The sequence below is a fragment of the Crocodylus siamensis genome, chromosome 4 (assembly GCF_052110815.1).
Source record: "Crocodylus siamensis isolate JL-2025a chromosome 4, ASM5211081v1, whole genome shotgun sequence".
NCBI classification, from domain to species: Eukaryota; Metazoa; Chordata; order Crocodylia; family Crocodylidae; genus Crocodylus; species Crocodylus siamensis.
The window spans coordinates 67,040,056-67,051,565 of record NC_143398.1 but is presented as its reverse complement, the minus strand read 5'-3'; the positions used below and the strand labels follow the sequence as shown (position 1 = coordinate 67,051,565).

The 11,510-nt window shown below is 41.7% G+C and overlaps 1 protein-coding gene across 1 annotated transcript; it reads left to right on the top strand.

The window, feature by feature from the left end:
• Nucleotides 1-508: 508 nt before the first annotated feature.
• On the top strand, nt 509-11,269 carry IL26 (interleukin 26). Its single transcript, XM_090041008.1, has 5 exons — nt 509-679; nt 1,116-1,172; nt 2,676-2,804; nt 11,034-11,099; nt 11,183-11,269. Exons 1-5 carry the CDS (start codon nt 509-511, stop codon nt 11,267-11,269), a joined length of 510 nt encoding a protein of 169 aa, XP_089897134.1.
• The last annotated feature ends 241 nt before the right edge of the window (nt 11,270-11,510 follow it).

Here is an 11,510-nt window from a genome sequence, read left to right as displayed (position 1 = left end):
AAATTGCTTTCAAATGCTTCTCAGGCTAACTGAGACAAGTTTCTATCTGTGGGCTATAGCCTGTATTCTGGAAAAAAAAAAGGCTTCGCAAAAATCCTTTGCATTTCAAAAAAATATTCATACGGTAGGCATATTTTGTCACAAAACCAAATTAACCAGTCTAACCATTTATTGTCTTCATCAGACCTTTGGTTGAAAAAAAGGAACCTTCAAATGTGACAGTGAGGCTCTTCTTTCTTGGAAACCCAGATCCTATTGCCAGTAAATATGGAGATATCTTTTGCAAAACGTCACTGATGATGTGGTCAAATTTGTTGAAAGTGGAGCAAGAAGTGTATAAAAAAAGCACAGCACCAGAAGTGATCCAGCAGCACATCAGCAATAAGTTATCTTCATGAACATCTCAGCATAGGAGGTTGCTTTGAGGGTTAACCGAATTAGGTTAACCTTTGTCATCTAACTACGCTTGCTGTGTCTGTAAAGGAGGCAGGAAAGGCAGAGGGAGAGAATGAGAGTATATGCCGTTTTCAGGTCTGGTTGTTTCTTGATTCTGCTGTGCCTTTTCATGGTGGAAGGCAAAAAGACATTCTCCGGCAAGAACACCTGTCGAAAAGGACTGCTATCTGCAGTGACAGAGAACTTGTATATCAAAGCAACTAGTATAAAATCATCTGTTCCAGTAAGTTGAATGCATTGGCTAGTAAAATTATTTATTCATTTTCACTTGTGGATAGGTGTTTCCGTGGCTTCATCGTATCAGAGCTCCTGGTGACTTAGTTGAATCACCATAGTGAGGTAGAGAAGTATCATTATTCTGTTGGGTAGAACGTTGAGGCAAAGAGAGAAGTTTGGTAAGTTTACCAAAATCATGAAGGAAGTTTGTGGGAGAACCAGGAGAAGAATTCAGACTTGTTTTGCATGAACTAAACCATCGTTATTGTCATCGTTTATCAGTGGTATTAGCTGGGAGTCCCAGTTACAGATCAGGACCATAGTTTATTTGTATTAAACTCTGTACCCACATAGAATAGACAGCCAGCACATCTTTCTTTCCTTTGATCTGGAAACCAGATACATATTAACCTTAATTAATATCTTCTCATTATTTTTAATAGAAGGACTTAATCAAGAACAGAAGATTGCTAAAAAAGACAACAAAAAAGATGTTTATGGTAAGAGTTTCTTGGCTTTTCAATTTTTTTCTTTTGTATGTAAGCCATTATAAATTAGCTGTGAATTGTTGATCATAAGGAATGGCTTTTGAATTGGCTATGTTTATTTCTGAGACATAAATTTAACTGAAACCCATGTATTTAGAAAATTCTTACCTCTGATTAGATTATTAGCTTTGAAAGAAAGTTTCTTACAGACCTTAAACATTGACAGTGTAGGGATGGGCGGAGAAAGGGGAAGGACAAAGTAGTAACAGTGCCAAAGTGACAGCAGTTGGAGGCATTTTAAAGTAACAGTTGGCATGCTTAAAAGAGAAATACTGGGAAGACTCATGGTGTTGTGTTGTGGGGTACATGCTGACGGTGCTCCCCATTATGCTTTCCAAGGATTGACTAATTTACCTGAGGGTCATGGCCATAGTCATATTCTTAGATATGCTCCGTTAGGGGTGTGGAGTAGTGGAGGCAACCCAATACCTCCAAAATAACACTCAGGAAACCCAAGCAGCTGCTCTGAACCTCTCTCTCTGAGAATGCACTTGGAAAAGGGCAATTATACCTCTCATGCCCTCTGCCCCCCAGCACAGCCACATGAGGGCAAGTATAATTTGGCCCAAACAATTTGATTTGTTTTTAATGGCTTGTGCCACATTTTTACTTTCTGCATTCAGGTTAGAGAATAATGACTTTGTGGCTATCACTTTTGTTCATGATTAATCTCTGGTGAATTTCATTTTTGTGGCAGCACAGTGTTGCCTTCCCTGGCTTACAGCCACCTTGGAGAAATGTTTACTGATGGGGGAAAAAAATAAAGGCAAGAGGTGTTCCATTGGGATGTTAAAACAATCCATGAAAAAATTCATAAATTCCAAACAGAGGTGGAATTGGCCAGTATTGTGCCCTGGGCAGTACCGCTGCAGCAGCTGGATGTTTCCTGCTGCCAAGGGAGATGTCACTTCCTTTTTTGCTTCTGACATGCATGCTGAACTGCCCCAAAAATGCTGGTTTTCATCAGCAAAAAAAGTAGGTGATGTCTCTAGCAGCAGCAGCAAACCATTAGGTATGTGCTACGGCCCCTTCTCTGCCCTCCCTGGAGCTGAGCTGCTGCAGGAAAGGTGCAGGGGGGAAGGAGGGTGGGGAGAGGAGGTGATGGGGCACTGGAGGGTGAGACACCCTCTTAGCTCTATTCTGGGCCCCTTATATGCCATATGTGCCCCACTTGCCCATCCAGCACTGTTATGCTACTGATGCAATATTGCCAACTCTCATGATTTTTGGCATTGTTCTTAAAGTCTGTGATCCAGGAATGTGAAAAACTTAGTTATATATATATATATATATATATATATATATATATATATGAACCCCCCCACACACACACACTCTTATATAACAGAGCTGATAATTCAGCTGATGCTGAATTTTTCCAAAAGTGAATTTTTGAGGCCAGATTTGACTCAACACTTTTGCATGATCTGAATACCTTTGCCTATTTTTTTTCAGAAAAATTGCAGTGTTCGAAACCAGCTACTCTCATTCTACATACAAAATGTTTTTGGAGGCCTCAGTATTGGAAGTGACAATCTGTACGTTGCATTGCTTCAGACCCTCCAAGACAACTTGAACAACTGTGTGAGTACGAGCTTAGAAGCTAAATGAACCTGACTATTCAGAGGGCTAGGAAAGGTTTTTAAAACATACTTTCAGCATGCAGCTTGTAAGGAATGATTCAGATCCTAGCATCCTGGGGGGTAACAGAAGAACCCTGAGGAATGCTCAGCCTCCCTAGCTATTCCCAGTTGTACAAAGGGAATTTTTTTCTTCACCCATTTCAAGGTATAACATTTCCCACGTTTGTCCAGCCAGTTATGCTGTGCTGGGCGTGTGGGAATGGGAGTGCCATAAAACATAGCCCACTCTTTACCTGTAGCTCCCAAAGATGTGGTACCTCTACTGCTGATGAGCACTAAAGCTACATAGGGTAGAATTGGATTCTGTCCTATGCAGAAGATTGTGCTGTTCCCATATCTAAATCACTCCCTGTGAAGGAAGCCTGAAGACACTGCGGGCTTTTTCTTTCCCTGAGAGAAGGTGCCTCATTCCATGGACACAGAATAATATCTGACACGTGTTCAGACTTCAGCAAAGTACCAGTCAGGAGCATGTAGTTCTTTCTGACATTCCACCCCTAGTCAATCAAAAATAAACTTTAATTCTGAAATAAATACTTGCTGACAAAAATGAGGAGATTCCTAATGTAGTTTGAAACGCTTAGCATTTTGCTAGTCAGGTCTAAGCTAAGAGTGCTCTACTCACTCAGATAGGAATATTAATCAACTCTACCAGTAAAAACCTTCTAGTATAGATGTAACTGTACAGACAAAGGTATGCTATGTACCAGAATGGGAAACCACCACCATAGTTGAAACAACCTGCACCAAGTAAAAGCTATACCAGGAAAAGTGAAGTTGTGCTGACTTAAACTGTCTCTGCCTTTGGGACTTCTGCCCTACCAGCAGCTATACCAGCTACTGGTCATACTTCTTAACTCAGATAGCTACTCTAATCAGATCTCTCTAGTGTAGCAAGGGCTTACTATCCTGGGTTTCCTCTCTAGAGACATTTGCATAAAAACAAGATTGCCAGACCATAGAAATTGGTCCCCCAGATGCTTTTTGGTGCTTTAAAACCATAAACTTCACAAAACTTCACTCACAAATACAGGGTTTTCATTTAAAAGTGGGAAATTTCCCACAGTTTTCTTAATGATATTTTAACCTAAAAAGTAAGAGAGAGAGAGGGAAAGAGGGAGAGGAGAAATCAAGGAAGTGTTACATAACAAAAATCTTGTCAAATATCATCTCTTAGTAAATGTATAAAAAGCAGGCATTAGCTCCACATGCCTACAGGCATTTGCAGTATAACCTAATCTGGGACAAGGACTTCCTTGCTGCTCTACAGCTCAGCCAAAACTTGTTCTAAATGCTTGTACCAACTTAATTGATTAAAAAAATCAAAGGGAAAACTCTCCAGATACTCAAGCTCTATAGGTAAGGGTTTTCTAAGCATATGTATATTATAGCAATTATAATACATATACACACATATTATTATTCAGATATGCACACACTTTATTATGCTGCTTTTCCTAATCTGATGGATCTTTGACAAAGTCACATTTACTTTTAAGAAGCAATTATGCCATTATGGCCATCTACTTATGCCATAGAAGTTAAAGTACCAATCATGACTGAAGTACCATATCAGTTACTACTGAATATTCAGTAGTAAATATTAATACTTATGACTATAAATTATGAATACCTTTGATCTTGTGCTGTATAACTATGGAGACAAAATGCACTGGAAAAGGATTATTTGTTCTTTTTTTGCAGCTTTGGGGCTTACTAGATAAAAATATAAATGTTTTAGAGTTTAAATGTCTATATCTGAAAGGTATTTAGGGGAGGGAAAGTTCCCCCTCCCTTTTGTAACTGAAAACCAATATGCCTTTGAGAAGACGATTTAAATTAGCACTCAGGGTTTACCCTAGGTCAACATTTCTTGTTTTAGTGACTTCTACTGATTTTTTTAAAGTATATATCTATACAGATTTTAAAACCATGCATAACAATAATACAGACTATAGCTAAAGGGCAAAAAAAAGTCAGTATTTTGTATAAACAACAGTCCTACATTTCTATACCACTTTACCTCACCTCCCCAAAATTTAGCAGTCTCACAAACCTTTCACATGTGCATCCAATAACACAACTGGGTGGAGGTGAGTGGGGTACCATCTCTGGGTGCCAACTTAGAGGGGTACCAGAATGGGTCTGATCATAGGAGCTTGGATGTGGGGACACCTGGGGCAGGTAATATCACCCCCTTCTCCCCCCTTCCCCTCCACACCCAAAGCACAGAGGAGTTTAGCTCAGGGCATGAAACTCATTAGTTGAGCCCCAGTGTGCATCTGTTTTTTGCTTTGGATAAAATATATTCTTTGCATTTTGATAAGCTCTTATTTTTGTTACTTACCTTGAAAATAGGATGTGCATGAAAAGGAAATTTGGCTCTGCACATAATGCAGACAAAGATGTTATCACTACAAGCATCAAGTTTGTTGGACAACTAGGCCAACAGTAAAAAACTCCCTTTATTGTCTTCTGTAGTTCAGAAAAACCATATCACTATTACAGTTCTGACTCAGCCAGTACAACATGAATCCTCTCTATTTATAAAAATACATTATTACTTATGATTAAAAATCAGTTGGCAAATCATTTTTGTCAAATTGCAACTCTTTCTCTTATGCCAGCAGCATGTTTTTGCCCAGTAGCTTACAGCTAACATTTTCAAAAGCACCCAAATCAGCAGTTCTCAACATTTTTAGAGTTAAGGTGTCCTTCACTAACTTTAAGGCACTCCTCAGGTCAGGGCTGGGTTAACCATTTAGTGGGCCCTCGGCAAACAAGCTTGTGGGCCCTGGGCTAGTTGAGACCCTCCCTCCATACTCCGGTGCTACCACCAACGGGGAGTGGGGCTCGGAGCAATGAGGCTGGTGGAGGCAAGGGAAAAGGAAGGGAAAAGGGAGGCGAATGGGGCCATTCATGTGACCTCTGTGGAAGGAAGGACTGCCTCCCTTGAACCTCAGGGCCATAGGCATGGATCTAGTTTGCCCATGTATTAATCTGACCCTGGCTGTGGTACTTTCATTGAGAATCACTGACCTAAGTGACCAAGGAGTCTAAAAACCATTTTTACAAGTGACCTGGGCACCTTGGACCAGAAGTTCCATTAGCTTCCAATAAGACAACAGCTCCAACACTGCTTCGTATGTTACAGAAATGACTACAGGGAGATGAATGAGCCTTATATTAGCTAGCAGTCTACTTGTGTAGGCTAATAAAGCTCAGTGTAGGCTAATTTATTCTGCTGTTGTATAGTCATACCCTATACCACTTTTAAAAGGGTATTTATGCTTCTAAATCAGTTAGAAGTTGTAAAATGTTACCGTACATTCACTGTGCAGATGTCCAATAAATTCCTTGCACGATTCTCCATTGTTGCATTTTAATTTTAGTCTTAATAGCAGATCTTGTACCATAGCCCAGAATATTTGACCACTCAACCAAAACAGACAGATAGCTCACCTGTTTTTTATTCAGAAAGTATAGAGTTTATAGGACAGAATGGTTTTTAAAAAATAAATTCAGTTCTTTTTCTTTTGTTGTACTATGTTTGGGAATTATTGTATTATTGTTAAAAGTATAGGGTATCGTGGTTAATTCGCAACAAAAAAAGACCTAAATCTAAACGTTCCACTTCAAATATACGTTATATACTTGAAGTTATAGCATTATCCACAGAAGTTGTTTTTGCTCATATTTTCATTCTGAGGGTGACTGATAGAGGTCCAAGTCAATCTGCAAAGTAAAATAAGCTTTTGCCCCTTTCTGCTGTACAGCCAGAAATATTTCCAGATCACCTCAACAGAGCCACCTCCATTACGCTAGCTCAGGAAATGACTACTTCTGTTTTTGCTTGGTTTTTCTTAGATTAGAAATATGAGCTATTTACTCCTTAGTTTTTTCAGGAGAACTCCCAGAAGGGCTGTGTAGGAGGTCATTATTTTCAACAGCTGTTTGTGCTGAGTAACTCTGCCTTCTGGCTGAGTAGTTAAAAAATTATCAGGCTCCAAAAGTATTCCTCTGGGGTGGAAACAGACATTGCCTTTGTGCTGCCATAAACATTTTTATGGCAGCACAAAGGCCAAGTAAACAGAAGTCCATGTGTCTTGTCACACCACAAATGCCCAAAATTTCTGGCCGTGACATTGGTGGTATGAATCTTGGTCACTGTTTTGCAGTGGATATGTTTGCTTTAAAGTGAGGAGTGAAGGTAGGTGCTCCCAGGGCTTGTTGGACCCGATTCTGCACACTCTGGGAATTGGCTCCCATTTGTAGGAGGTTTCCTTGTTTGTAGAAATGTGCACAAACTTAGGGCATGTCTCTGCAAATGGGGAAGGCCAGGGTATCCCCATATGCAAAGACAAGTCCTCAGGTTTCCCTGATTGCAAAGGTGTGCCCAGGGATTCCCTGTCTGCAGAGGCAGATCCAACTGTTGTCCTGCAGGACTGGGTCCCAGCTGCTCTTGGGAGTGGCAGAGGCCTAACCCTGTGGGACAATGGGTGATGCTTGTTTTGCCCAATTTAGTGGATCAGCTGTGCTGGGACACAACCCTGCACCGCTGACCTGCTTTGTTTGGGGATGGGTGTGTGTTAAGTCAGCTCAATACCTTCTAGTCCCTGCTTTGCTATCTAATAGAGAATCATAAAGAATCTTAGAGAAGGCAGGCTGGAAGGGACCTCCAGCGGTCATCTAATTCAACACCCTTCCCTGATGCAGGATCATCCCTATTCAAACCATCACATATAAATTCATTATCTACCTCTTAGCAAAACTACAGTCAACCCTGACACAAAACATGACCTAGTACCTTAATGTACCACAGGTAAAGCAGGGGGACAACAGCAGACAACCTTCTCCTGCTGTAAAGGTTGTTACTATATTCCCAAAAGATCTCAGGAAGAAGGTCATGCCCCCTGCTATGGAGGAAGGCATAAACGCTAGGCCTGTGCGAAGTGGCTAGCATTCACTTTGGTTTTGGATTCAGACAATTTGGGGGCCAATGATTCAATTTGGCGAATCACTGTCCTGAATCAATTTGGCTGAATTTGATTTGGAGATTCAGCCACCACCAAATTGGTTGAACCTCTGAATCAGCCCCATCCTCTGCCCGCTCTCCTAGCCCCTCCTGTCAATGGCTGCACCTCCTGGCCCCAGCTCCTGGCTCTTTGAAAAAAAAAGCCTACACTCACTGGCTGCTGCCAGACGGGGGCAGAGGGGGAACAGAGGCTTCCCCACTGCCCCTCACTGGCCCACGCTGCGTGGGGGACCCAGTCACAAGCCCCCATCCCCTGTCCACTCTCCAGGCCCCAGCTCCTGGCTCTTAAAAAAATAAAAAGCCCCCACTCACCAGCTACTGCCAGGCAGGGGGGCAATCCACACTGCCCCTGCTGCATGGGGGGCTCTGCCATGAGCCTGCAGAAGCCCTGAGGCTGCTGCCGCACTTGAGTGAGGGCTTTTTTTTAAAAAAAAGCCCCCTATATACCAGCATGGATATAGGCCCCTGCCCCCTATATACCAGCATGGAGTCCGAGTCCAGCTCTCTATGGCAGCAAGTGGGGACTGCCTGAATCTCTGAAGATCCCCCTATTTTTTTCTGAATCAATTCCGAGAGCTTTGAATCAATTCAGACCTTTTAATTGGTCCCGATTCAATTCAGACTCAGAGATTCGCCCACCAAATTGGGCTGAATCTCCTCTGAATTGAATCAGTACCCGAAGCTTTGCAGAGGCCTAATAAACCCCCCACAGTCCATAGTGATCTGACAACGGAGTACAGTTCCTTCCTGGCACCAGGTATGGTGACTGGTCCGACCCTGAATGGAGGGGCAAAGCCCACTAGTCAGGAACCTGCAGGTTTAAGTCCCAGCAGGAGCACTAACAACACAGTCAAAATCCGTAGCCTTGGCTGCAGCCAACACCAAATGCCTCTGAGGAAGGCTTAAAAACATCTCGACATGTAGCATCAGAGGCTGGGGGGGAAGGAGGGATTTGGAAGGGGAGGTATGGAAATCCCCTCCATTCTGTACATATATTTATTGTTTTATTATGATTATGGTAACATAGAGAGCCCCTAGACAAGATTACAGAAAAGGCTTAAGTGGGTCTAGAACACTGCAGTCTGTTTTGTTCCTTTCCTTTCCTTACAATCCTGTGTTAGATAATATGCAGGTACACTAAAAGGGACATTTCAGGACCCAGAGGAAGACCAACAGGGATAATTCAGTGAGTTGACCATTATCTAATTTCAGCTGTTCAGGTCTTCATCCTTCCAAACAGAAAACCTGATTTTTTTATCCTGCTGTTGAGCAGTACCTTACCTCCAGAATACTCTCACTGATGTTTTTAATTCAAGCAGATTTGCTTGTTGGCTTAGAGTTAACTTTGGTTAACAGGACTTATCATTTCATATACAGGAGACCCTTGCCATCTGTAGGGGATATGTTTTCGTATCCCCCACAAATGGCGAAATTTGCGAATAAGGCACTGCATTCATGAACACAGTGCCCCCGGCGACTTGGGCGGGGGGCGGGAAATGGCTCCGGCAGTGACGGTGGGAGTGTTATGGCAGCGGCAGAAGCCTGGTGGCGGTGGTGGGAGCTCGGCGGCAGCAAGCATGGTGCTCCAGAGTGTATAAAGTGTATAAAGTGTATTTAAAATGTGGGTTCAGCATTTGCTAATATTTGAAACCACGAATGCCAAACCTGCGAATAGCGAGGGTTTCCTGTACATCTACACAGCAATGAAAAATGTAACTAAAACTGATGCTGACATACCTGAGCTCTTTTTGAGCTCAGGTCCTCATAGCTACAGCAACACAATGCTCAGTGCTGGCTAACCTCCCAGGTTTTACCTGGCTTTCTGGCAGTTTTTTCAACTCACACTGAACTCCATATTTCTAAGGCTAAATTGCTGCCAGTACCCAAACTAACTAGTTTAAAGGCAGCTTTATTGACTTGTGGACTGAAATGTAGGCATACCCCTGCTCTCATGCTTTCTTGAACACTACTGCCATAAATCCCGCTGCTGGTGGCTGCCAGGAACCTCACTGTAGACTGCTGATTATTTATACTAATAAAACAATGTCCTTTACAGGCATCTAACTGAATTCTAGTCTTTAGTTGTTATAATATGATTTAAATTAAATAAATCCCCCCCACCACTCCACTCCACAACACTTAATTTTGCTTTGATCTGGCAGCAATAACATGTTTCCAATATCAGTATGTGGCTAGTGTAATACCAGAAACTGAAACTTATATATGGCTTAATGAAGGGTTCAGGGACAGGAGAAATGAGTGGGAGTTCGAAATGATCCTTAGTATAGGTGCAGGCTGGGGACTGACTGGCTAAGCAGCAGCTCTACAGAAAAGGACCTTGGGGTTACAGTGGACAGTAGGCTGAATATGAGCCAACAGATGCCCTTGTTGTGAAGAAGGCTAATGGCATATTAGGGTGTATTGGTAGGAGCACTGCCAGCAGATCAAGGGAAATGATTTTTTCTTTCTATCTGGCACTGATGAAGCCGTATCTGGAGTACTGTGTCCAGTTTTGGAGCAGTAAAGCACTGAAGCAGGTTACCCAGAGAAGTGGCAGAATCTGCCTCTTTGGAGGTTTTTACAAAGCCCTGGCTGGGATGATATAGTTGGGGATGGTCCTGCTTTGAGCCAGGGGTTGAACGAGATGACCTCCTGTGGTCCCTTCCAACCCTAGTTTTCTATGGTTTTATGATTAGTTTCAGCAACTTCAACAGAAAATTTTGCTTGAATAAGGCTATGGCTTGGGCTATAACTTAGAAGTAGAAATAGGAAGAATAGGTAAGAAAGTCATCATATAGAAATGTAAATGAACTTTGTAAGAATTTTTAGACCCATTTAAGTGTCTGTGTAGGGGAACAGAATTGATGCAGTATTTTGCAGAGGTTTGTTGAAGGAGATTGTTTAATGCAAGTGGTCCTCTATACACATTTACTGACTTACCTATTTTAAGATATTCATTTGTGCGATCACATCTTTTCAACAAGCTGAGGTAAGTTATGGTAGCCAGTATGGTTGAGAGGCTGCTAATATACATGTTACTAATTGGCCTAAGGGCACCCTATGATTTTTTCCTGCTGCCATATGCTTACTCAGGACTCAGCAAAGCACATTCTTCTGATATTCTTCTTCCCTCAGCTTCCATGTGCACCATCTACCAAAGTGACTCCAGCTGTCCAAAAAATAAAGAGAATGTTTAACAAGGTAAAACTGGGATAAGGTTGTCTTGAAAGGGGCTTTATTTAACGACACAGATTCTTCTCTTGACCTCTTTATCTTATTGACAGCTTGGTGAAAAGGGAATCTACAAAGCCATCAGTGAACTTGATATTCTTCTTCCCTGGATTCAGACCTTCATACAAACCCTTATATGAAATGGAAAAAAAAGTATCACAAAGAAACATATTACCATATGGAAGGGAGTGAATTCTAAACCAAAAGCACTTGAAATGACCAGAATGAGGATAATGCAATCAGCCTGTGAGTAAAATCACACAGAAAAAAATGCCTTTTCCATCAAGGCAGAGATTTTAAAAAACATTTAGAGTTTGCCTAACATGTTAATTCTAATAGGGCAGATTAATGTTCAGACCAACATTAAGAACTTTAAAAAAT

Coding starts and splice junctions, on each gene's coding strand:
- IL26 (XM_090041008.1), top strand. CDS start 509: ATGAGAGTATATGCCGTTTTCAGGTCTGGTTGTTTCTTGATTCTGCTG. Junction 1,173..2,675: donor CAACAAAAAAGATGTTTATG/GTAAGAGTTTCT, acceptor ATTTTTTTTCAG/AAAAATTGCAGTGTTCGAAA. Junction 2,805..11,033: donor AAGACAACTTGAACAACTGT/GTGAGTACGAGC, acceptor TTCTTCCCTCAG/CTTCCATGTGCACCATCTAC.